This window comes from Nerophis ophidion, linkage group LG09 (genome assembly GCF_033978795.1).
Source record: "Nerophis ophidion isolate RoL-2023_Sa linkage group LG09, RoL_Noph_v1.0, whole genome shotgun sequence".
NCBI classification, from domain to species: domain Eukaryota; kingdom Metazoa; phylum Chordata; class Actinopteri; order Syngnathiformes; family Syngnathidae; genus Nerophis; species Nerophis ophidion.
Genome location: NC_084619.1, coordinates 10,797,097 through 10,824,636, shown reverse-complemented (window position 1 = coordinate 10,824,636; position 27,540 = coordinate 10,797,097). Strand labels below are relative to the sequence as shown.

The following is a 27,540-nucleotide window of genomic DNA, read 5'->3' as shown; positions in this document are numbered from 1 at the left end:
GAAACATTTGGAATTGGTGGAAGTTTGAAAAATGGCCAATTCATTTTTAATGGGAAAAATGTACCGGAAAAGCAGGAATTCTGAAAAATCCTGGAAATTTTTGGAACTTGGAAAAAAATAGTTTGAATTTCCAAAAGGGTGCAATGTGTTGAAGGTTGAATAGTTCAAATAGCTTGAAAAATGTGGAAATGGTGAAAGCTAGAAAAATGGCCAATTCATTTTGAATGGGAAAAATGTCCCGGAAAAGCAGAAATTTTGGAAAATCCTGGAAATGTTTTGAACTTTGAAAAAGGATAGTTTGAATGTCCAGAATGGTGGAATGTGTTGAAGGTTGACTAGTTCTAATAGCTTGAAAAATGTGGAAATGGTGGAAATTTAAAAAATGGCCAATTCATTTTGAATTTTGGAAAATCATGTAACTTTTTGGAACTTGGAAAAAAAATAGTTTGAATTTCCAGAATAGTGGAATGTGTTGAAGGTGGAATGGTTCGAATAGCTTGAAACATTTGGAATTGGTGGAAGTTTGAAAAATGGCCAATTCATTTTGAATGGAAAAAATGTCCCGGAAAAGCAGGAATTCTGGGAAATCCTGGGAGATTTTGGAATTTGGAAAAAGGGTAGTTTGAATGTCCAAAATAGGGGAATGTGTAGAAGGTGGAATAGTTCGAATAGCTTGAAACATGTGGAAATGGTGGAAGTTTGAAAAATGGCCAATTCATTTTGAATGGGAAAAATTTTCCGGAAAAGCAGGTATTCTGGAAAATCCGGGAAATTTCTAGAACTCGGAAAAAAAATAGTTTGAATTTTCAGAATGGTGGAATGTGTTTAAGGTGGAATGGTTCGAATAGCTTGAAACATTTGGAATTGGTGGAAGTTTGAAAAATGGCCAATTCATTTTGAATGGAAAAAATGTCCCGGAAAAGCTGAAATTCTGGAAAATCCTGGAAATTTTTGGAACTTGGAAAAAGGATACTTTGAATGTCCAAAATGGTGCAATTTGTTGAAGGTTGAATAGTTCGAACAGGCTGAAAAATGTGGAAATGGTGGAAGCTTGAAAAATGGCCAATTCATTTTGAATGGGAAAAATATCCCGGAAAAGCTGAAATCCTGGGAAATCTGGGAATTTTCGGAATTCGTAAAGAGAAAGCCCGCGATTCCCGAATAGGCTGAACAGTTTGAAGTTGGAACAGTTTGAACCGGGTGTAAAAATGTGGAGAAGAAGAAGAAGTTGAATAATAAATAGATGCTGTAGAAAACCATGTGTGTGAATGCAATCAGGCTTTTATTGAGTGTTTCCAAATGTTTTGGGCCGCTGTAGTGCGCACGAGAAAGGCTCCTTGAGACGCCTCCTGGAGGCCTCCTCCAGCGGTCGTCTGCAGCAAATATTAGGATAAAGTTATCAAGGCCGTTATTTGATTTCAATTTTCTGCACTCACCTCGCCATGCAGGTCATAATAGCGGGTTTATTTTCAGCGGTGCATAAATTAATTACGCGCATTTAATAACTAAAATATCATTATATTCCCCCTTTAATAACATAAACGCTGCACGCCGGGGAAAGGCTTTAATAGCGCGGGGCCGTGTAACTGGCCATTATCCGCCTGTAATGATATTACAGAACCAATTACGCGCCATTAGACGGGATTTGGCGCTCTTTATGTGGTTTGCTCCAATCCCGCGCTCCTCTTGGAAAAAAATTCTGCAGCCTCATTTTTTTTTTTCCGCCGCGCGCCCCTCACAAAAGACATGGCGTGTGCTCCCGCACGTGCTTTAAAACTAATTGAAAGGCTCCCGCAGCACGTCATTTATCTCAGCCCCGACACAATAAATCGCGGGACCCCTTGCTGTGAACAAAATCAAAATCTCGGCCTTGCGAGTGTTGGAGAGGCGCGCCGCCTTGTAAAGTGGAGCCCTTAACGCACCCCACACGTGCAATTAACCCCGCCGCGCAAAACCCAAAAGCGGACTTACTCTTTTTTAATATACGAAAAGAAATCAAAAAAAAAAAAAAAAAAAAAAAGTTTAGTGCGTTGGGGGAGATGACGACTGCGCGCGCACCTTTCATCCAGACAAAAATAATCCGATTAGGAGCAATTAGGCGTGAGATTGTGCGACACCAGCAACACTCCACACACACTTATACACACATCTGGACACTCCCAGAGGTGTGTGTGTGTGTGTCAGAGAGAGAGAGAGAGAGAAGTGGGGGGAGACAAGACAGCCAAAGTGGACCCTCCCAGTCACTTGTCTATTGAGCAGCAAAGCCACAACACTTCTAGGATGCTCCTGCAACTAAACACACCACAACTTTGACTTGTAACGTGTGTGTGTGTGTGTGTGTGTGTGTTAGTGTGTGTGTTGTTGTTTTTTTTAAAAGGTGCAGGATGTTTTACTTCCACTGCCCTCCTCAGCTGGATGCAGAGTGTTGTCGCTCCAACACATGTAAGTCTTGTTTACTTTGACTATTTATTTACATGTGCTTTTTTTTTTTTTTTTATTATTCCATGTTTTGTTTCGGGCGTCACTTTCTGACACCACAAAATGAAACTTTGATGCTGTTTTAAAGTTTCCCTCCTGAGGGCAGTCGCCATAAAAGGGTCTTTTTGTCCCGGGAAAGGAGCAGATGTTTGGAGTCATAAGTCCCTCAATGTTTTATCAGGCAACTTGAAGTCATTCTCTCTTGTTGTTTACTCTGTGTTTTTTTTGCACCGGCTTGCAAAATAGGCAACCTTTTTTCCTTTCTTATATATATATATATATTCCAGTTATCTTATGAAATTGATTCAAAACAAAAAAAATGTATATTCACGGCTGTGAAACTAATCTGCAGTGACTTCGAGCACTTTCGCCAACCACGCCCCGGCGGATTTTGACGACGGCTTCCTGCGAAGGAAACAGCGCAGGAACAGGACCACGTTCACCTTGCAACAGGTAAAAACTGCAATGATGGGTTTCAAAGAAAAAAAAAAAAAAATCAGAGGACTCAAAATTGGAAATTTAATGCAACACGTCCTTACTGAACATGCCAGGGGGGAAGGCCTTTGCAAAATTATATTAAAAAGATAGCTAAACAAGTTTGAAACAGGACCAAATATACTTATATATGTCTCTTTTAGTTTTTTTTTTTTACATTATTCAAAACTTGTAGGCCTATGTTTGAATGACTTATAGCAGTGGTTCTCAAATGGGGGTACGTGAGATTTGTTTTAAATATTCTAAAAAATAGCAACAATTCAAAAATACGTTATAAATATATTCATTGAATAATACGTCAACAAAATATGAATGTTAGTTCATATAAATACAAAATGCAACAATGCAATATTCAGTGTTGACAGCTACATTTTTTTGTGGACATGTTCCATAAATATTCTTTTTTTGTGAAGAAATGTTTAGAATGAAGTTGATGAATCCAGATGGATCTCTATTACAATCCCCAAAGAGGGCACTTTAAGTTGATGATTACTTCTATGTGTAGAAATATTTATTTATGATTGAATCACTTGTTTATTTTTCAACAAGTTTTTTAGTTATTTTTATATCTTTTTACTTCTTTATCCCTTTTTTTCCACCAAAAATGCTTTGCTCTGATTAGGGGGTACTTGAATTTAAAAAAAAAATGTTGACAGGGGGTACATGACTGGAAAAAGGTTGAGAATCACTGTTCTAGAACATTTCATTAAAATGTAGAGCATTGAGGATTCAGCACTTTTTTTTGTGTCAATTTCAGCAAAAAGACACCCGTTCACCAAATATTTACCTCAAAATGTGCCGTTTCGGAATCATGTCGTCTTTTACCGTATTTGTCCACGAACGAGTGCAGAAAAATATTTTTAAATCTTTTTTTATCCAAATAGTTCAAGAAAGACCACTACAAATGCGCAATATTTTTGCACTGTTATACAATTTAATAAATCAGAAACTGATGACATAGTGCTGTATTTTACTTCTTTATCTCTTTTTTTTTTCAACCAAAAATGCTTTGCTCTGATTAGGGGGTACTTGAATTAAAAAAAAATGTTCACAGGGGGTACATGACTGGAAAAAGGTTGAGAACCACTGTTCTAGAACATTCCATTAAAATGTAGAGCATTGAGGATTCAGCACTTTTTTTGTGTCAATTTCAGCAAAAAGACACCCATTCACCAAATATTTACCTCAAAATGTGCCGTTTCGGAATCATGTCGTCTTTTACCGTATTTGTCCACGAACGAGTGCAGAAAAATATTTGTAAATCTTTTTTTATCCAAATAGTTCAAGAAAGACCACTACAAATGAGCAATATTCTGCACTGTTATAAAATTGAATAAATCAGAAACTGATGACATAGTGCTGTATTTTACTTCTTTATCTCTTTTTTTTTCAACCAAAAATGCTTTACTATGATTAGGGGGTACTTGAATTTAAAAAAAAAAAATGTTGACAGGGGGTACATCACTGAAAAAAGGTTGAGAACCACTGATTTAAAGTACACTCAAAAAGTGGAAATCGAAGCAATCAATGTCAAAAGTGCTTATTTCGGACTAAAATGTTATTCATTGCGAACATAAACTCTTGTTTTGTTCTGTTTCCTCGTTATTTTGCATGCATGGTGTCTAATGTTTGTGTGTGTGTGTGTGTGTGTGTGTGTGTGTGTGTGTGTAGCTGGAAGCCTTGGAGGCGGTCTTCGCACAGACCCACTACCCGGACGTGTTCACGCGTGAGGAGTTGGCCATGAAGATCAACCTGACTGAGGCCAGAGTTCAGGTGAGACCAAATAATAATAATAATAAAAATATTAATAATAATAACAATTATTATCATTAAAATACTTACAATGTCATCCTGATGATTGGACTGGATTGATTCATCGCTTATGCATAATTAAACAGCAGTAATGTCCCTTTGTCATTTGTCAAATGTGTGTGTGTGTGTGTGTGTGCGTGCATACTCTTGTGCACACGTCATTTCCTGCTTTTGGGTGCACACAGATTGATCTAATTGTGTCCAATGTAATAGTTAGCCTTTTATTCCCTGGGGTCATCTCTACTCTCATAATGGAATCCAGCATTGTAAATTAGGGAGCGTCAACAAATTATTATTCTCCCTAATCCGATTACCTTGTTGCTATTATTCAATGTGAACGTGCGGGGATATTAAAGTTACATTATTATTGGAAAATAAATGTAATTTCTGTTGTGTGTGTGTGTGCGTGTGTGCACCCCCCCCCCCCTCCTGTATGCCCTTTCTCCATTTTTTTGTGTATGTGTGTAAAGTGTCAATGGGCCTCCCCCGCATTAAGAGCATGCTGCAAATGGAGATTAATGGAGCAATTACAGCCCATTGAGAGAGGGGTTAGTGTGGGGGGGCTTGACTTGTAGCAGGGAAGGTGCAGGGGTGAGATAAGTCCATCGGTTGCATTGTCGTCCATGTTGTCCTCGCCGCATGTTTTGTTTGGGGCTTGTTGACATCATTTGTAGCGCGGCGACAATGGGAGAGGTACCCATTATGATTAACGCCCGCTAGAAGCCGCTCCTAATCGAATGTGATGTTGTCAAACAATCGCTAAATAGGGAAATAAACGACTTCATCGCTCGCTCTCTCGGGCTGCACAACTGTCAGCGGGAAGTCATTAAAATATGATAATGAAAAATGGCTCAATTAAATGTTCTTATAGGCACTGACCTTCATTCGATTAACATAGGATTACTTGTTCCCCCGCGCCGGATGGAGCAACTTTTACACTCGTGAAAACACGGCGTCAAACCTTCAGGTCGGGACCTGACGGGGGTCGCATTCAAACATGGCGCCATTCCGACATGTCCGACAAGGGAGCGGTCGATCAATTCATTGCAACACTTTTCAAAGTCAAAACGATTCCTGATAGTTTGTTTACTTTCTGTCACAAATCGGAAGTATTGTGCGTTTTCCGCAGAACTACGATCTATCTGTGACAAGTTAGTCAAGGAAACATGAAAAGCAAAACAAATACGTTTAGAAACCGTAGAAATATAGAAAAAAAAATATGAACGTTTTTTTTTTTAATGTAAAAAACGAGAGAGTTAATTGCCTGTGAGTGCTTTTAGATGAGAGAGCTGCACCCGCTGCTCGTTGAGAAGAGCGTAATGTCTCCAAATGTTTGCGATAAAACCAGAAAAAGTTGCTGACATTTAAAAAAAAGCACTTCAACTTTTTGACTAAACGTATTTGTTCCGTCAATGCTTTATGTTTTCATGCACTGCATGCGATTGCTCGTCTTTTAAACTTTCATATTGTCAAGATCATGCACAAAAAAACACACAAAACCAAAAAAATGTTGTTAAATTACAAAAAAAAACGTAATTATATGCTTGTCACCTTGACTTATGATATCGGATAAAGTATCCCTCAATGTGTATGTAAAAATATACTAATCAAATGCATAGGTAACTGTGGAATATTATCGTAGGGCAATTTAATACATTAAAATTCATGAATGTACTTTTTTTTGCCTTATAAATATAAATAAATATATAGAAGAGGCCAAAATTTTGGACACACCTTCTCATTCCATGCATTTTCTTTATTTTTATGACTATTTATTTACATAGGAAAATTGTCACTGAAGGCATCAAAACAATGAATGAACGCATGTGGAGTTTCAAGTTTCAAGTTTATTGTTCTTCGGTCAATGGTCAACAAAGCAAAAAAACAGTTGTACATTCATAGATTGAAAATAAAAAATGTTACAGACCGAAAGGGTTTAGGCTGAAGTTAAACACTTATTGCGCCTAACCCTATAAACAATTTCAAGTACAAAATAAATTTCCGAAAGTTATGAAAAGTCCTTTGCACAACTTATTATAAATACACATTATAAACAACATTATAAACAACATGAACGTAGTTCAATTTTATACACAGTACAGGCATGTGAAATATCCCTGTGTACATATAGACCTTTGCACTAATTATATATACAAACAATTGTACTTCTATTATTATTTATATCTCATGTTTAATTTTTAATTAACATTAATCATAGTATTAACTACAATGTTAATTCAAGAGTGATATATTTTTCAAGACATTGGTCTTAAAGTGTTTTTTAAATGTGTGAATGGAACTGGAACATTTTAAGGAATCATCCAAGCTGTTCCACAGTTGAACTCCTCTAACAGAAACACATCTACTTTTTAAGCTTGTTCTTATTTTTGCTTTCTGAAAGAAAGCTGAACCTCTGAGGTCATAGGGATTCTCTCTGGGTTTAAATCTCACTTGTAAACACCCAGGCAGCATGTGGTTATGAGCTTTGAAAGCCGCAATAGTAGTATTGAGGTCAACAAGTTCGTGCAGTTTTAATGTTTTTAATTTAATGAACAGAGCATTGGTATGGTCATGATAATTCGCATAAGTTACAATTCTAATCGCTTTCTTTTGAAGTAAAAATATAGAGTTGATGTTTGATTTGTAATTGTTTCCCCAGATTTCAACACAATAGTTAAGATATGGGAGTATGAAATAATTATATAACATGATTAGAGCCTTTTGATTCACAGAGTTTTTAATTTTATGTAACATTGCAATATTTTTTGCCATCTTGAGTTATGTACTTAACAAAAAAAAGGCAAAAAATAACTGGAAACAAGAGTGTGCAAAGCAGTAATCAGAGCAAAGTGTGGCTATTTTGAAGAAACTAGAACATAAAAAAATGTTTACAGCTATTTCACTTTCTTTTGTTAAGTTCATAAATAACTCTGCATGTGTTCATTCATAGTTTTGATGCCTTCAGTGACAATCTACAATGTCAATAGTCATGAAAATAAAGAAAACGCATTGAATAAGGTGTGTCCAAAATGTTGGCCTGTACTGTATATATATATATATGTATGTGTATATATATATATATATATACATATATATATATATATATATATGGGCAGCACAGTGGAAGAGGGGTTAGTGCATCTGCCTCACAATACGAAGGTCTTGAGTAGTCCTGGGTTCAATCCCAGGCTCGGGTTCTTTCTGTGTGGAGTTTGCATGTTCTCCCCGTGAATGCGTGGGTTCCCTCCGGGTACTCCGGCTTCCTCCCACTTCCAAAGACATGCACCTGGGGATAGGTTGATTGGCAACACTAAATTGGGCCCTAGTGTGTGAATGTGAGTGTGAATGTTGTCTGTCTATCTGTGATAGGCTGACGACTTGTCCAGGGTGCACGCCGCCTTCCGCCCGATTGTAGCTGAGATAAGCACCAGCGCCCCCGCGACCCCAAAGGGAATATGCGGTAGACAATGGACATATGGATGGATATATATATACAGACACATATAGTTTATATTGTGTGTACATGGTTTGTGAATTCTCGCTAAATATAACAACAAAGTCGCTGAGTTCACAACACCGATCCCTCCTGCTACATCTTCTTATTCTCTGGCGGACCACGCGTGTATGAGGTGTGTTAGGAAGCAGAGGTACGGCGCTTTCTACTGTAGGGAGTTGTGCGGACAAGCTACATTCACGGACAGGGCCGTCATAACGATTTTATTAGCAAGGGCCAACCCCGATATAGAATATACTTCATTTATTTTAGTAAGTTGTGTCAGAAGGAGGAAGATGTCGTGCAAAAGTACACAAAATGCTTGCAGTGTGTTGTTTTGGTTCCTATTGAGGTTGCATTGAGCTGTTTGCCTTCATTGTGTGTCTTTTTTTAGGATGAAAAAATGAATCATTCAGAGTATGACACATTAAAAAAATGTATATATAAAATATTATACTATGTACTTGACACTTCTGTCATTTTCTGCAATTTTTCTTTCTTTTCCAAAAAATTCAGGATGGTATCGATCCGATACTTATATTTTGTGGAAGGTTGTAAAAGTTGTGCATTTTTAAATAATAAGCAGTTAAAATGTAAGAAAAACAGCAAAAAGTTGTTCTATAATGACAAAAAGCTGAGATTTTTAAACTAATAATAATAGTTATATACTTAGTTACCTACAACACAAAGTTGTGTTTTTAAATATATATAATACTTGTTTTTAGCATTTTTTAGAACGCTTAAACTGCTAAAAAGTCAAATATGCCCCCCCCCCCTCGTGTTTGACTTTTTAGTATTCCGCTCTTGGTGAAAAAAGTTTAAACACTAAAATGTTTAAAGCTCTAAAAATAAAAATAGTTTAAAAAAAGTTTAGTTAGTTGATGAGAAAAGACAATTAAATAATACTAGTTATGACAAATTGCAACAACCATAATAAACGCTGTTATCAGACTCAGAATCAGCAGTACTTTAATAATCCATGAGAGGAAATTAAGATTAAATGTGTAAGTGAACTTTAATATTTTTGTACAGGCAGAATTTTTGACATGCTTGGTTCTGAATGTGAGTGTGAATGTTGTCTGTCTATCTGTGTTGGCCCTGCGATGAGGTGGCGACTTGTCCAGGGTGTACCCTGCCTTCCGCCCGATTGTAGCTGAGATAGGCGCCAGCGACCCCGAAAGGGAATAAGTGGTAGGAAATGGATGGATGGATGGATGGTTATGCAGTTACATAATCGTATTATTATTTTTTTCTATTCCTCCTTGGGAAAAAAACAACAGCAAAAATGTAAGAAAAAGGAGAAAAAAAAATGGTATTATTGAAAAATTACATTCAATTAAAATGGGGTTTTAATATCAATATACACAGTCACTAATAATACAAAGCTGACACAAAATCTGTTTTTAGCATTTTTCCAAAAATATAAAAAAAAGCATACTTTTGAAAAAAGCCCGGACACCCCTGAACTAAAGTATCAATATTTGATTTCAGAATGGATATCAGCGCATAAAGATCTGCTATCAATATTTCAGTATCGATCCGCACATCACTAATTTCCTGATTGTGTTCTAAAAATCAAGTCCTGGACTGAAGTGATCCCCGTGCTTACCTGTGCCGTGCAGGTGTGGTTTCAGAACCGCAGGGCCAAGTGGAGAAAGACGGAGCGAGGCGGCGCCGACTCAGAAGGAGGGAAAGAGCAGATAAGCGAAGGCGCTCCTCCGACTCGCGGCATCAACCCTCAGTCGCCCGCCGAGCAGGCCAGGAAGCAGAAAGAGCCGCTGGAGCTGCAGCAGAGGTGAGCAGCAATTTAAAAAAATGAATGAATTCTTTTATTGACATTTAACATAAAATGCTTGCATTATTCACTGAGAAATGTTGAAGTTTTACATATTTATTCATGATGAACCACTTTTGATGAAAAGTTCTGCTGCAAACACACATGCTTGGTGTGGTACCACACCTTTAACAATAATAATAATACACCTTTATTACATTAAAACTGATTATTATTTCAGTGTTAACATATTTCGGGTGATCTTATTAGTAAGTACGGCTAATAAAGTGCTTATTTATCTAACCACACACGTTGTAGTCAGACCTGGCTGAAAGAAATGTATATAAAATATGACAACGTCACAAATTATATGAAAATTAGAGTGGATAAACTTATGTTTTATTTGCACATGAGGACACATTTTAGTTGCAGCATTCCAGTGTTTGCTCAAATATGAAAAAAAAATGTATTTCCAAATCAACTGCATTGTTTGGATCAGTTTAAGTTTAATTGGAACATTCGATACAATGTAATTTCATCACATTTTTCCCATTATTTTATTACAGCATGTCCGAAAAGGCTTATTTAATCGTACCCCTTTTCTTACCATAGCAATTTTATCCTTGTTTTCTGTAACGTAACAGCGGACAAATAAATAATAAACACATAATATACCATAGTAAGCAAAAAGATATTAAATACATAAATAATCAGTCTCAATAAAAAAAAAAACCCAAAGGGTTTAAGATGTTCATCATAATTCTTGTTCTGTGTACTTAGTGAACACTTGTAGTTTGAACAGTCTCTTAAACCGAATCATATTGGTGGTTTGTTTGATTTCTTTGCTCAATCCATTCCATAATTTAATTAAACATACAGATATGTCAAAGGTTTTAAGTGTTGTACGAGCATACAAATATTTTAAATTAGATTTTCCTCTAAGATTATATTTCCTGTCATGATCCGCTACTTGGATCATGACATATTCTGGTTTTTGGTTCCATTTTGTATCACATCTGGTTAGTTTGTCAGCCTTAGTTCCTGGTGGCTTGTTCCGTTTCCATAGTTACGCATTTGTGTCACCTGCTTTGTGATTATCCCCTCTATTTAAGCCTGCCCTTTTTGTTCATTCGACCTCGGATTCTAGTTTGCTATTCGATGCAACAGGTGACGTCGCTATCCCCGCTTGTGGTAAAGACTTTTTGTATTCGTTAGCTTCCACGCTATTCCTCAGTTTGCTTGTCCCTAGCCCACATGCTAGCGCTTTTTGTTCCTTCTGGCTCCCATGCTAGTTCTGTTTGTTTTGTCTTTAGTGCCTTGTGCAAGTGTTTTTGTTCCTAGTCTATTTTGTTAGTGGTAATAAATATTCATTTTTTACCTTCACACTGTGTTCAATCTGACTGCATCATTCGAGAGAACAAAACTACACCACGATGCCAGCAAAACGTTACATTTCTCCTCTTTTGTTGAGAAAAATTGTTGGAAGATTTTTGTACCGGTTCTTCTCAAAATATTTTGTTAAGCCCCGCCTTGGAAGGAGAAAATATTTGGCATCCCCCCCACACTCTCCACCGTGACTATAAAATAGTAGAATTTGTCTATAAAAAATGTTACAACTACCCCTCTGCCTAACATTGTAATCGTATTACCATTAAAGAAACCGGTCTCTCCTCGTCTCCCACCGTGGTTACAATGAAGCCAAGTGCTACAAAAGCATGTTGTAGAGGGCATTTTGTGCCAGAATCGTTCACAGCTATTAAGTCGTCTGTTTACATCGCAAAATGCCACAGTATTTTAGACATCTGTGTTGGTTAATCTTTTGCAATTTTTTCAATGAATAATGGAGACATCAAAGAAGAAAGCTGTAGGTGGGAAGCGGTGTATTACGTCGGGCTTTAGCCACACAAACACAGCCAGTGTTTCATTGTTTACATTCCCGAAAGGTGAAAGTCAAGCTTTACTATGGAACAGAGATGTAGAGCGAACACGGTTGGATTGGACCACACACACAAAGTACAGTGTATTATGCAGCGATCATTTTTACCATTCTGTATTCTGAAGGCGATCTATGTCGTGTGCTACTCCAGCATCAATATCAGCAGCGTCCTCCTGACCATCACTGTCAGTGTCGGGTTCAAAGCGGTATGGCTCTATCCCTTGTTGCGGTTGGGCCTGGTCGAGTGGTCCTGCCAAGACGCCTCTCACAACATCTTCCCTATCTCAATCGCTCCCACTGCCCTCTAGCCTTTTTTTTTTTCTTTTTGTAGTCCTTCACTCTCACTTTCCTCATCCACGAATCTTTCATCCTCGCTCAAATAAATGGGAAAATCAATGCTTTCTCGGTCTGAATCGCTCTCGCTGCTGGTGGCCATGATTGTAAACAATGTTAAGATGTGAGGAGCTTCACAACCCATGACATCACGCACATATCGTCTGCTACTTCTGGTACAGGCAAGGCTTTTTTATCAGCATCAAAAGTTTAAATAAGAAAATCCCATTTCAGTAGGCCTTTAAAGGCCTACTGAAATGAGATTTATTTATTTAAACGGGGATAGCAGGTCCATTCTATGTGTCATACTTGATCATTTCGCGATATTGCCATATTTTTGCTGAAAGGATTTAGTAGAGAACATCGTCGAATAAAGTTTGCAACTTTCTGTCGCTAATAAAAAAGCCTTGCCTTTACCGGAAGTAGCAGACGATGTGCGCGTGAGGTCACCGGCGTGAGGGCTCCTCACATCCTCACATTGTTTACAATCATAGCCACCAGCAGCTAGAGCGATTCGGACCGAGAAAGCGACAATTTCCCCAATAATTTGAGCGAGGATGAAAGATTCGTGGATGAGGATATTGATAGTGACGAACTAGAAAAAAAATAAAAAGCGACGGCTCCGGGCGGCGGCAGTGTCAGTGTTTCAGATGTAATTAGACACATTTACTAGGATAATTCTGGAAGATACCTTATCTGCTTATTGTGTTAATAGTGTTTTAGTGAGATTGTAAAGATATACCTCAAAGTCAGATAGCTGCGGTGAACATGCCAGTGTCTCAGAGAGAAGCCGAGGATCCAAGCTCACAGCTGCCTTTTTTGACAGCTACTGCAGGAGGACGCGTATTCCACTCAAGTCTCCGGTAAGAGCCGACTTAATATCACAATTTCTCCATCCAAAAACATGCTGGTTGACGTAGAGAAACATGTTCGCTTGACCGCTCTGTGTTAAAGCTTCACAACAAACAAAGAAACACCGGCTGTGTCTCGGTTGCTAAAGACAGCTGCAATCCACCGCTTTCCACCAACAGCATTCTTCTTTATAGTCTCCATTATTAATTGAACAAATTGCAAAAGATTCAGCAACACAGATGTCCAAAATACTGTGTAATTATGCGATGAAAAGAGACGACTTTTAGCCGTAAGTGGTGCTGAGTTAATATAGAATAGAATAGAATACAAATTACTTTATTGATCCCTGGGGGAAATTCAGCACCACAGTTCGCTCACAATAAACAATAATAATAATAAATAATATATGACATATATTATATATATATGATATATGAATAATATAAATATATTCTACATTTAAGTGCAGTCAAGGAACATATGCATTATGTGTTGGAGCCACTATGGATTGAACTTTCACAGTATCATGTTAGAGCCGCTCGACATCCATTGCTTTCGGTCCCCTAGAGGGGGGGGGGTTGCCCACATTTGAGGTCCTCTCCAAGGTTTCTCATAGTCAGCATTGTCACTGGCGTCCCACTGGGTGTGAGTTTTCCTTGCCCTTTTGTGGGTTCTTCCGAGGATGTTGTAGTCGTAATGGTTTGTACAGTCTGAGACATTTGTGATTTAGGGCTATATAAATAAACATTGATTGATTGATTACACAGTCTGATGGCTGTCGGTACGAAGGACCTCCTGTGTCGTTCCGTGTTACATTTTGGGAGTCCGAGCCTTCCACTGAACGTGCTCGTTCTCTCCGCAAGGTCGGAGTGTAGTGGGTGGGGGGTGTTGTCCATAATGGCCAGGAGTTTTGCTAGACTTCTCCTCTCTGACACCAGCGCCAGAGAGTCCAGCTCCACTCCCACCACGTTACTGGCCTTCTCTACCAACTTGTCCAGTCTGTTTGCGTCCCTCACTCTCAGCACGCTGCCCCTGCAAGCCATGGCAAATAATATGTCCCCTCCAACCAATAACCTCACAAACACACGTCATCATTCCGCGACGTTTTCAACAAGAAACTCCGCGGGAAATTAAAAATTGTAATTTAGTGGACTAAAAAGGCCGTATTGGCATGTGTTGCGGGCTTCACGGTGGCAGAGGGGTTAGTGCGTCTGCCTCACAATACGAAGGTCCTGCAGTCCTGGGTTCAAATCCAGGCTCGGGATCTTTCTGTGTGGAGTTTGCATGTTCTCCCCGTGAACGCGTGGGTTCCCTCCGGGTACTCCGGCTTCCTCCCACTTCCAAAGACATGCACCTGGGGATAGGTTGATTGGCAACACTAAATTGGCCCTAGTGTGTGAATGTGAGTGTGAATGTTGTCTGTCTATCTGTGTTGGCCCTGCGATGAGGTGGCGACTTGTCCAGGGTGTACCCCGCCTTTCGCCCGATTGTAGCTGAGATAGGCACCCGCGACCCCAAAAGGGAATAAGCGGTAGAAAATGTATGGATGGATGGCATGTGTTGCAATGTTAATATTTCATCATTGATATATAAACTATATATCAATAGTAGTAGAGGGTTTTTTCCTAGTTATTTTTGTTTCGATTTCGCTTTTTGACCCTTTTCTAACAAAGTGAATTCAACGAAATGACGTGTATCATTTCTTACCTTGGTCAGCATGAACAGACCGGTGGGTCCCGGGGGTCCCTTCTTCCCGTCCTGCCTGCCAGGGACCCTCCTCAACTCGGCCACCTACGCTCAGGCCCTCTCTCAGGTCGCCACGCTGAAAGGTGATCCTTCAAAATGAATAAGAGATCGTTCCGAATGACTAAAAGGGTTCTGATCTTACCAGGTAACGCCTTGTGTTCCTGCTGCGTTCCGGACCCCATGGGCTTATCCTTCCTGCCGCCCTACGGTTGCCAGGGCAACCGCACGGCCAGCGTGGCCGCCCTGCGCATGAAGGCCCGCGAGCACTCCGAGGCCGTGCTGCAGTCCGCCAACCTGCTCGGCGCCGCGTCCGCCAACGTGGGGGTCCTGACGGGGGCCAACATGGCGAGGCCCTCGGCGGCCCCCACGGCTCCGGGGGAGGCGAGCGGGAGAGGAAGCGACAGCTCCAGTCCCAACACGGCCTCCAAGGTGTCCGACAAGCACCCTCACTGCTCCAACAAGGACGCACTGGAGAAGAAGTGAGGACTCCGAGGGCCCCCAAGACTGTCTGCTGGTCCTCCAAGCACAACTACGGAGATATTTCTATGATTATTAGTACTGTTTGTGAACATTCGGGGGACCCGGTGGTCCTCATGAAAGCACAACTTTGGATCCATTTTTCTGCACTCGTTCATGGACAAATACGGTAAAAGACGACATGATTCAGAAACGGCACATTTTTGAGGTAAATATTTGTTGAATGGGTGTCTTTTTTGCTGGAATTGACACAAAAAAAGTGCTAAATCCTCAATGCTCTACATTTTAATGGAATGTTCTAGAACAGTGGTTCTCAACCTTTTTTCAGTGATGTACCCCCTGTGAACATTTTTTTTTTTAAATTCAAGTACCCCCTAATCAGAGCAAAGCATTTTTGGTTGAAAAAAAGAGATAAAGAAGTAAAATACAGCACTATGTCATCAGTTTTTGATTTATTAGACTGTATAACAGTGCAAAATATTGCACAATTGTAGTGGTCTTTCTTGAACTATTTGAAGAAAAAAAAAGATGTAAATATAACTAAAAACGTGTTGAAAAATAAACAAGTGATATAATTATAAATAAAAATCTCTACACATAGAAGTAATCATCAACTTAAAGTTCCCTCTTTGGGGATTGTAATAGAGATCCATCTGGATTTCTAAATATTCCTTCACAAAAAAAGAAACCTTTAACATCAATATTTATGGAACATGTCCACAAAAAAATCCAGCTGTCAACACCGAATATTGCATTGTTGCGTTTCTTTTCACAGTTTATGAACTTACAGTACATTCATATTTTGTTGAAGTATTATTCAATAAATGTATTTATAAAGTATCTTTGAATTGTTGCTATTTTTAGAATATTTAAAAAAAAAATCTCACGTACCCCTTGGCATACCTTCAAATACCCCCTGGGGTACGCGTACCCCCATTTGAGAACCACTGTTCTAGAACAATAGTCCCTCTAACTCTTTCCACAAAGTACCACATCAGAAAACACTTTCCAAATACCACTGTAATGACCGACGGTAAAATACAGTAGCGTAGTAGGCCTAGGTATTCATTAAAACCAAGGCATAGGGTTTATTTAACAAGTACTAGATTTTTCGGACTATAAGTCGCAGTTTTTTTTCATAGTTTGGCCGGGGCTGAGACTTATACTCATGAGCGACTTATGTGTGAAATTATTAACACATTACCGTAAAATATCAAATAATATTATTTAGCTCATTCACGTAAGAGATTAAACGTATAAGATTTCATCGGATTTAGCGATTAGGAGTGACAGATTGTTTGGTAAACGTATAGCATGTTTTATATGTTATAGTTATTTGAATGACTCTTACCATAATATGTTACGTTAAAATACCAGGCACCTTCTCAGTTGGTTATTTATGCCTCATATAACCTACACTTATTCAGCCTGTTATTTACTATTCTTTATTTATTTTAAATTGTCTTTCAAATGTCTATTCCTGGTGTTGAATTTTATCAAATAAATTTCCCCCAAAAATGTGACTTATACTCCAGTGCGACTATACAGTGGAGCAAAAAAGTATTTAGTCAGCCACCGATTGTGCAAGTTCTCCCACTTAAAATGATGACAGAGGTCTGTAATTTTCATCATAGGTACACTTCAACTGTGAGAGACAGAATGTGAAAAAAAATCCAGGCATTCACATTGTAGGAATTTTCAAGAATTTATTTGTAAATTATGGTGGAAAATAAGTATTTGGTCAACCATTCAAAGCTCTCACTGATGGAAGGAGGTTTTGGCTCAAAATCTCACGATACATGGCCCCATTCATTCTTTCCTTAACACGGATCAATCGTCCTGTCCCCTTAGCAGAAAAAACAGCCCCAAAGCATGATGTTTCCACCCCCATGCTTCACAGTAGGTGTGGTGTTCTTGGGATGCAACTCAGTATTATTCTTCCTCCAAACACGACGAGTTGAGTTTATACCAAAATGGATACATGGATGATACAGCAGAGGATTGGGAGAATGTCATGTGGTCAGATGAAACCAAAATAGAACTTTTTGGTATAAACTCAACTCATCGTGTTTGGAGGAAGAAGAATACTGAGTTGCATCCCAAGAACACCACACCTACTGTGAAGCATGGGGGTGGAAACATCATGCTTCGGGGCTGTTTTTCTGCTGAGGGGACAGGACGATTGATCCGTGTTAAGGAAAGAATGAATGGGGCCATGTATCGTGAGATTTTGAGCCAAAACCTCCTTCCATCAGTGAGAGCTTTGAATGGTTGACCAAATACTTATTTTCCACCATAAAATTATTTAAAATTCCTACAATGTGAATTCCTGGATTTTTTTTTCACATTCTGTCTCTCACAGTTGAAGTGTACCTATGATGAAAATTACAGACCTCTGTCATCATTTTAAGTGGGAGAACTTGCACAATCGCTGGCTGACTAAATACTTTTTTGCCCCACTGTATACGTTTTTTTCCCCCCTTATTTATTATGCATTTTCGGCAGGGGCTACTTATACTCCGAAAAATACGGTATATTTAAAAAATTTGGCCACTGTAACATTGCACACAGTTTGAACAGTAACACTGTGTTTGTTCTCACTCTTGTAGAAGTCCTATGACGGCCACGCTCAAAATGTAGGAGGCAACGTTTATACCGGTGGTTCTTAACCTGGGTTCGAGCGAACCCTAGGGGTTGGGTGGAGGTCTAAACACACCCGACTCATCGTGTAAATACAAACTTCTCCGTAACGACGTATTACGGATACGGCAACAGCTGACTGATTTGCAGGTGTGTCATTTGTTGTGAGTTCATGCACTGTGTTGGGTTTTGTTGTTTGAACAAGGTGATGTTCATGCACGGTGCATTTTGAACACCAGTAAAAAAAACATGGTAACACTTTAGTATGGGGAACATGCAAACTAGTAACACATTGGCTCTTAACTAGTCATTAAGTACTAATTAATTGCCTTATTCGGCATAGCTTTATTATAACCCTAACCCTCTAACCCTGACCCTAACCCTAACCAAATAAATCTAAATTAAGTCTTAGAATATGTTCCCCTAGTGTCCAAATAACTCTAAGTTAAGTCTTTGTTACTTAGAATATGTTCCCCATATTAAAGTGTTACCAAAAACGTATAACTTTGTCTTGAATTTGAAGAAAAAAACACATTTTATTGTTCACTAAAGAAAGGTTCGGTGAATGCGCGAATGAAACTGGTGCATTGGGTTCGGTACCTCCAACCAGGTTAAGAACCACTGGTTTATACAAACATGAGTTATTTAGAATTTCTCGGGTCATTTAAGTCCCACGGGGCCAAAGGTTACCCACCCCTGTGTCTTTCTTCTCTTCTAGATTGCGCTCCATTAGCAGCATTCTTGGGAACGCTGCAAAAATGTGTTCTTTTTAAATTATACGTTAGGTCAGGAAACAAAAAACTGAGAATATTTCATCCCTTCAAGCCTGTTTCGCAGGTTTCCCTGCTTGTATGGGGATTTTATTGAAGTGGCCTTCACTTGTCGGGATAAAATAGCCTCTGTGTTTTTTCCTGACCTAACGTATATTCCGCTCTGTATAACGGATAAACCGCAGAAACCTCGACTATATTCTTTTTAAATTATGTCTCAGACTGCAGGAGCTTGATAAAAAATAAAAAACAATATAATAATGCAACTGAGATAGGCTCCAGCGACCCCAAAAGGGACAAGCGGTAGAAAATGGATGGATGATTTCCCAAACCTGCTAAAATAACTTGGGTTAGATTTAAAGTAGTGCTGTACATTATTTAATCAGATTATTCCCACTTTTTCAGTTTGATTAATCGTGATTAATCACAGTATATTACCGACCTGCATAATTCAAATGACCTTTTGACACAAATGCAATTTTATTGTAAAGTATATAATATATTTCTTCAATGGTTTTCTTGAAAACTCGTCATTATTTGCTCAAAACTTGGTAACAGTTTCATCTAAAGTCCCATCGGGGGTGTATTTTGAAGTGAAACTCATCTTTGCACTCACGTACGCACTGACCATAAAACAACCTTTCAGGTAACCATCCGCGGTTAAGATAAAGAAGTATTTACAGTCCAAATAAATGGTGTGATTAATCTGCGTGTATACACGATTATTCATGCGATAAAGTTTTGTGATTAATCACGTGAGTTAACTTGTTTTCACAGCCCTAATTTAAAGCAGTACTGTCTAACGGCAAAATTTTAAATCAGATTAAACAAACTTTTTGCATTTTGACTAATCGTGATTAATCGCAGTAAATGACTTGCTTGCATAACAAACAATTACTTTAAAAAAGACCCAAACATTTGGAAACAAATGTAATTTTCAACTCAGAATGTCAAATAGGAACATTCTTTATATGTTTTACTTGAATGCATGTCTTTTCTTTGCTGAACATTTAGAAACCGTTTGATCTAAAGTTCTGTTGGGGTTTATTTTGAAGTGCATTTTGTCAGATTCTCCTTACTCATCTTTGCACTGACCATAAAACAACCTTTCAGGTAACCATCCATGGTTGAGATAAAGAAGTATTTACAGTCCACATAAATGGTGTGATTAATCTGTGTGTATACACGATTATTAATGCGCTAAAGTTTTGTGATTAATCACATGAATTAACTTGTTTTCATGGCATTTTAAGCAGACTAATCACACTTATTCCATTTTGACTATTCGCGATTAATCACAGTATTTTACTTGCATGCATAATACCAATTTGGAAACAAATGCATATTTGCTTTATATATTTTTTTTGAATGCACATCTTTTCTTTGCTCGAAATTTAGAAACGGTTTTATCTAAAGTCCTCTTGGGGTTTATTTTGAAGGGCACTTCATCAGCGTCTCCTTACTCATCTTTGCACCGAGCGCATAACAACTTATCAGGTAAAGGAGCATGTGCAAACCAAACTGCATGATAAATCTGCGTATATACCCGATTAACGCGACAATGTTTTGTGATTAATCACATGAGTTAACTTGTTGTTTTCACAGCATTTTAATCAGACTAATCACACTTTTTGTATTTTGACTATTCGCGATTAATCGCCGTAAATTACTTACCGATTTACTTTAAAAAACAACAACAAATATTTGGACACAAATGCATGTTTGCTTTATATATTTTGCTCGAATGCACATCTTTTCTTTGCTCAAAACTTAGAAACGGTTTTATCTAAAGTCCTCTTGGGGTTTATTTTGAAGGGCACTTCATCAGCGTCTCCTTACTCATCTTTGCACTGACCATAAAACAACCTTTCAGGTAATCATCTATGGTTAAGATAAAGAAGTATTTACAGTCCACATAAATGGTGTGATTAATCTGTGTGTATACACGATTATTAATGCGCTAAAGTTTTGTGATTAATCACATGAATTAACTTGTTTTCATGGCATTTTAAGCAGACTAATCACACTTATTCCATTTTGACTATTCGCGATTAATCACAGTATTTTACTTGCATGCATAATACCAATTTGGAAACAAATGCATATTTGCTTTATATATTTTTTTTGAATGCACATCTTTTCTTTGCTCGAAATTTAGAAACGGTTTTATCTAAAGTCCTCTTGGGGTTTATTTTGAAGGGCACTTCATCAGCGTCTCCTTACTCATCTTTGCACCGAGCGCATAACAACTTATCAGGTAAAGGAGCATGTGCAAACCAAACTGCATGATAAATCTGCGTATATACCCGATTAACGCGACAATGTTTTGTGATTAATCACATGAGTTAACTTGTTGTTTTCACAGCATTTTAATCAGACTAATCACACTTTTTGTATTTTGACTATTCGCGATTAATCGCCGTAAATTACTTACCGATTTACTTTAAAAAACAACAACAAATATTTGGACACAAATGCATGTTTGCTTTATATATTTTGCTCGAATGCACATCTTTTCTTTGCTCAAAACTTAGAAACGGTTTTATCTAAAGTCCTCTTGGGGTTTATTTTGAAGGGCACTTCATCAGCGTCTCCTTACTCATCTTTGCACTGACCATAAAACAACCTTTCAGGTAATCATCTATGGTTAAGATAAAGAAGTATTTACGGTCCAAATAAATGGTGTGATTAATCTGCGTGTATACGTGATTATTAATGCGACAACATTTGTGATTAATCACACGAGTGAACTTGTTATTTTCACAGCATATTAATCAGACTAATCACACTTTTTTTGTATTTTGACTATTCGCGATTAATCGCCGTAAATTACTTACCGATTTACTTTAAAAAAAAGACCCAAATTTTTGGACACAAATGCATATTTGCTTTATATATTTTGCTCGAATGCACATCTTTTCTTTGCTGAAAACTTAGAAACGGTTTTATCTAAAGTCCTCTTGGGGTTTATTTTGAAGGGCACTTCATCAGCGTCTTCTTACTCATCTTTGCACTGAGCGTACAACAACTTATCAGGTAAAGGAGCATGTGCAAACCAAATAAACCGCACGATAAATCTGCGTATATACCTGATTACGGTGACAATATTTTGTGATTAACCTTCCTCTTGTGTTAGCTTTCTGTTACCATCTCTTATGTTAACGGGTCGGTTTTGACCCATGTCTTAAATCAGCTGTAAAATACACTAAAAACAATTATCTATCATCCAATTTGTTTCTCATCTCTTGGTTACCTCGTTAGGTTTCCTTATCCATGAAAATATTGGTTTTAATATTCTTGGTGTGGGCCATAGGGCCTTTTTTTTGTCAGTATACCCCTCGATTTCAATTGAAAAAAATGATAAAACGAACCTCAAGAGATTCGTATAAATAAAAAAAAAGGTTGTTGTGTTACCTGACCCTTACTGAGGGGTATTAGAACACATTTCTTAAATAAATTAGTTTTATTTATTTTTTCATTTTAATAATTTTAACATAGTAACAACTCTATACTGAATTGACCTCAAATGTCTGGACATTTTAGTTTTTAAATGCATAAAAGAACCACATAAATTTTGTTTGTTTTTGTACCGGATAAGAAGGTAAAATGAGAATCCACTAAAGCTCACATGATTGGGAGAGGAGCTGGCCGTCAGTGTGTTCAGTTTTGGCTCTACTTAGTGCTTTATAGTCTTATTTTTATAACTGGGTCGAAACCGACCCTAACAACACCAAGGTCATAATTTCAACCAGAGCATTTTATAATTTAGTGAAACAAAAAAAAAAAGTTTTATTTTGTTGAAATAGAGGTTCCTGACAAAGTCAAAAAGCCTTGATGCATAAAAATGTGGTTCTTTTATGCATTTAAAAACTAAAACGGGTCGACGAAGGTTAATCCAACAAATTAGAGCACACAAGTTTAAAGGCAAAATGAGGTTAACGTCAATCTGGGGTGAGAAGAAAGCACAAAATACGTTTGTCTTTGCTGCTATCGCAAATTTCTTGGTCTTTGGAAACTTTTTAGCTATCACTTCCAAAAACAACACAAAAACACTCATTCAGCTTATAAAATGCACTTGAACTGAAAAATGTGGCCGGAGTATAAATCATCATGTCTGTACATAGAAACTTCCACTGATCGTAACGGATAATGTGAATTGATGTCACTTGTTTTCCCCTCCGTGGGCCGATACTGATATTGTGAATGTTGATGCATGCAATGAATGGCAGGGCCCTGCTGTGTTTTCCACACATCGTTCTTGTTGATCTTGACGTGAAAGTGCACTTTATTATCAAATCAGATGTTTGCGGTGTAAATAAATACGTCCGGCAGCCCCCACACCTCCCATCTCCACCCTTCTGTTAGCACGACGTCCGTATTACCGAACAGACAGCGAACACACCGCCGCTGCTGTTGTGACATGTTCTTTAAAACAATTAAAGATGTCGTCGCTCATGTCGCTCTCGCCGCCGCCATCTGTTCTTATCCATTATTCAGCAGCTCCTCTTTAGAGCCAAGGAGCGCAGACCTTCGAGTGATGTTTATTATCCGTTTACTTTTTAGGAATCTCCTCCCCGTGTCTTAATAAAGCCTCATTAAATGTGATCAACTGGATTTAGTCGTACTATTATTATCGGCGGGTTCCTCCTCCCTTCAATCAACATCGGCGGACAACATCCTGGAGGATTTTCAGGAAATGACTTTTGATAAGTCAATAACACAATTAAGTCAACTGCGCGCACATTCTGGTGAATAATTGATGAGAAATTATGTATTACCGTGAAGTGGAGCTTCAATAATTGATGAAGTGACACCCTGCTGAGACGAGAAGAAGGGAGATCTAAAGTCAAATTGTACTCAACACAACACTACATGTGCATCTTCTCAATAAAATACTCATGAAGGGAGCTATTTCAGTCTTTAATTGTTATCATTTATGGGTATATTTTGCATCGTGTTTCTGACAATGTGTTTCATTTTACACCAAAAAAAATCCTCAATTTGTTTTTTTTGTACTAATAAAGAGAAACATTTTAAAATGATCTGATTTTTTAGTTCTAAAAATATATAATTCATTGTTTTGTAATTTTTCTGAATCTATATAATATAATATATAACAAAACCATCATCCTTTTGGTTGTATTGCCTTAATAGTGTAAGCCAGGGGTGCCCATTACGTCGATCGCGAGCTACCAGTCGATCTCCAGCCAGGCTTTTTAAAAAAATCGACCTAAAAATTAGTGATCATCAATCTTCACCAAGACGTCACTTAAATGACATTCACGGTACCGGAGGGTCTTGTGAGATGACGCTGGCTGCTGCAAGATCATTATTATTAAAATATGACCGAGAGGAAGGCGAGAAACACTTTTTATTTCAACAGACTCTCGCGCCGTACCTTCCGTCAAAACTCTAAAGGCCGACTGCACATTTCCTATCTTCACAATAAAAGCCCTGCTTCATGCTGCCTGCGCTAACTAAATACAGAGTCTCGGAAAACTGGCGTGCACAAGCGATCCCTCAGAAAGGTGGCGTGCACATTACTTGTGCATGCCAGCTTTCCGAGACTCTTATTTTGTTAGGGCAGGCAGCATGAAGCAGGGCTTTTATTGTGAAGATAGGAAATGTGCAGTCGGCCTTTAGAGTTTTGACGGAAGGGACGGCGCGAAAGTCTGTTGAAATAAAAAGTGTTTCTCGCCTTCCTCTCTGTCATTTTTTCATAATAATGAACTGGCAGCAGCCAGCGTCATCTCACAAGACCCTCGGGTGCCGTGAATGTCAATCAAGCAAGCTACGGAATTTGCCGCCAATGTTTTTCTTGTAAAGTGTATGGAAGCTGGATGAATTAGATGCCAAAAACCAACCACTGTCATGTGGTATTGTACAGAAAGGACAACTTTTTTTCTCCTCCATTTGAAAATGTGGGCGTTATCATCATTACTGTCTGATTCCAATCAATGCAAGTCATCAGAATCAGGTAATACACCAACTTATATTCTTGTCTTTGTGAAAGAAAGACATCTATATGTGTTACACATGCTTGTATTATCATTAAACACATTTAACTTGTTTACAAAAATGTCTCTTTCATAAATAATTAAATATAAATGATATATATAAATGAGGTAGATCCCCTCGAGTTGGTCAATTGAAAAGTAGCTCGCCTGCAGAAAAAGTGTGGGCACCCCTGCTGTAAACCATTAAACAGTTGCTAATTTTTCCAGTTAAAAAAATAAAAATGGGAATATTTTTGTACTTATTTTGAATATATATATATATTTTTTCCAAACCAAAAGCATAATAACTTGGGTTTACTATACAGCACCAATAAACTTTTCAGAGTCTCTAATTGATTGGACATTAAAACAATTGGATATTTAATATTTTTATTTTGATTATTTATGTATGAAAACATATTAGCTTTGTATTAACCCAAAGTTTTTCTAAACCTCTAAAAAATTGAAAAAATACTGAAGAAAACAAATGACATAAAAAGACTACTAATAGTGTTATATTACTAATAATAGTCTGTATATGTTTTTTTATTATTATTATTATGACTTATTTATTTTTTTCATTTTACAACAAAGGATGATACTCATTTTGGTTTAATATACCGTACAAATAAAGTGAGTTATTAGTTAAAAATATATATTTGTGTATGAAAACATAATAGCTTTGATTTAATACAAAGTTGTTCTAAACCTCTAAAAAAAAAAAAAAGAAAAATGATGATGTAACATTTTGTACTGAATAAAACAAACATAAAAATACTATTAATACAATAATACTAATAGTGTTATATTACTAATAAAAGTCTGGATATGTTTTATTATTATTATTAGGATTTTTTTTTTTTGTTGTCATTTTACAACAAAACGATGTTACTCATTTTGGTTTAATATACCGTACAAATAAAGTGAGTCATTCATTAAAAAAATATATTTAAGTATGAAAACATAATAGCTTTGTTTTAATATAAAGTTGTTCTAAACCTCTAAAAAATTGAAAAAATATGATGCAACATTTTGTACTGAAGAAAAAAAACGACAAAAATACTACTAATACAATAGTACTAATAGTGTTATATTACTAATAATAATCTGTATATGTTTTATTATTATTATAAAAAAAATTCATTATACAACAAAACGATGATACTCATTTTGGTTTAATATACCGTACAAATAAGGTGCGTTATTAATTTAAAAAAAATGTTTATGAATGAAAACATAATAGCTTTGTTTTAATATAAAGTTGTTCTAGACCTCTAAAAAATTAAAAAAAATTTGATGTAACATTTTGTACTGAAGAAAACAAATGACATAAAAATACTACTAATACAACAGTACTAATAGTGTTATATTACTAATAATAGTCTGTATATGTTTTATTATTATTATTATTATTATTTTTATTCATTATACAACAAGGATACTTTTTTTGGTTTAATATACCGTACAAATAAAGTGAGTTATTAATGAAAAAAAAATGTATGTATGAAAACATAATAGCTTTGTTTTAATATAAAGTTGTTCTAAACCTCTGAAAAATAGAAAAAATATGATGTAAACTTTTGTACTGAAGAAAACAAATGACATAAAAATACTACTAATACAATAGTATTAATAGTGTTATATTACTAATAATAGTCTGTATATGTTTTATTATTATTATGATTTTTTTGTTTTCATTATACAACAAAACGATGATAGTCGTTTTGGTTTATTATACCGAACAAATAATATCAGTTAATAATTTAAAAAAAAAGTATTTATGTATGAAAACATAACAGCTTTGTTTTAATAAAAAGTTGTTCTAAACCTCTAAAAAATAGAAAAAATATGATGTAAAAATTTTTACTGAAGAAAACACATGACATACAAATACTACTAATACAATAGTACTAATAGTGTTATATTACTAATAATAGTCTGTATATGTTTTATTATTATTATGATTTTTTTGTTTTCATTATACAACAAAACGATGATAGTCATTTTGGTTTATTATACCGTACAAATAAAGTGAGTTATTAATAAAAAAAAATATTCATGTATGAAAACATAATAGCTTTGTTTTAATATAAAGTTGTTCTAAACCTCTAAAAAATATGATGTAACATTTTGTACTGAAGAAAACAAATGACATAAAAATACTACTAATACAATAGTACTAATAGTGTTATATTACTAATAATAGTCTGTATATGTTTTATTATTATTATGATTTTTTGTTTTCATTATACAACAAAACGATGATACTTATTTTGGTTTAATATACCGTACAAATAAAGTGAGTTATTAATGAAAAAAAATATTTAATTATGAAAACATAATAGCTTTGTTTTAATATAAAGTTGTTCTAAACCTCCCAAAAAAATTAAAAATATGATGTAACATTTTGTACTGAAGAAAACAAATGACATAAAAATACGACTAATACAATAGTACTAATAGTGTTATATTACTAATAATAGTCTGTATATGTTTTATCATTATTATGATTTTTTTTTTCATTATACAACAAAACAATGATACTTATTTTGGTTTTTTATACCGTACAAATAATATGAGTTAATAATTTAAAAAAAAGTATTTATGTATGAAAACATAATAGCTTTGTTTTAATATAAAGTTGTTCTAAACCTCTGAAAAATAAAAAAATATGATGTAAAATTTCTTACTGAAGAAAACAAATGACATAAAAATACTACTAATACAATAGTATTAAT

The 27,540-nt window shown here is 36.5% G+C and overlaps 1 protein-coding gene and 1 long non-coding RNA gene across 3 annotated transcripts in view; one reads left to right on the top strand and one right to left on the bottom strand.

The window, feature by feature from the left end:
* The window catches only part of LOC133558999 (uncharacterized), a 40,917-nt gene extending 24,544 nt beyond the window's left edge, over positions 1–16,373 (bottom strand). The window contains exons 1-4 of one of the 2 annotated variants that reach the window (XR_009808075.1): positions 15,062–16,373; positions 14,881–14,995; positions 9,888–10,062; positions 2,810–2,938 (exon numbers count right to left, since the gene is read on the bottom strand). This is a non-coding gene — a long non-coding RNA (uncharacterized LOC133558999). The remainder of the gene's footprint in view (positions 1–2,809; positions 2,939–9,887; positions 10,063–14,880; positions 14,996–15,061) is intronic. The other variant, XR_009808076.1, reaches the window with a different exon arrangement.
* On the top strand, positions 1,829–16,183 carry drgx (dorsal root ganglia homeobox). The gene is made up of 6 exons (XM_061910264.1): positions 1,829–2,442; positions 2,831–2,931; positions 4,645–4,746; positions 9,901–10,073; positions 14,890–15,002; positions 15,065–16,183. Exons 1-6 carry the CDS (start codon positions 2,385–2,387, stop codon positions 15,400–15,402), a joined length of 885 nt encoding a protein of 294 aa, XP_061766248.1. The 5' UTR covers positions 1,829–2,384; the 3' UTR covers positions 15,403–16,183.
* Positions 16,374–27,540: the final 11,167 nt, after the last annotated feature.

What these genes read in the sequence shown, in the direction of transcription:
- drgx (XM_061910264.1), top strand. Translation starts at nt 2,385, where the DNA reads ATGTTTTACTTCCACTGCCCTCCTCAGCTGGATGCAGAGTGTTGTCGC. An exon ending in TGACTGAGGCCAGAGTTCAG is followed by an intron (nt 4,747 to 9,900) that starts GTGAGACCAAAT and finishes TGTGCCGTGCAG; the next exon opens with GTGTGGTTTCAGAACCGCAG. An exon ending in TCAGGTCGCCACGCTGAAAG is followed by an intron (nt 15,003 to 15,064) that starts GTGATCCTTCAA and finishes TGATCTTACCAG; the next exon opens with GTAACGCCTTGTGTTCCTGC.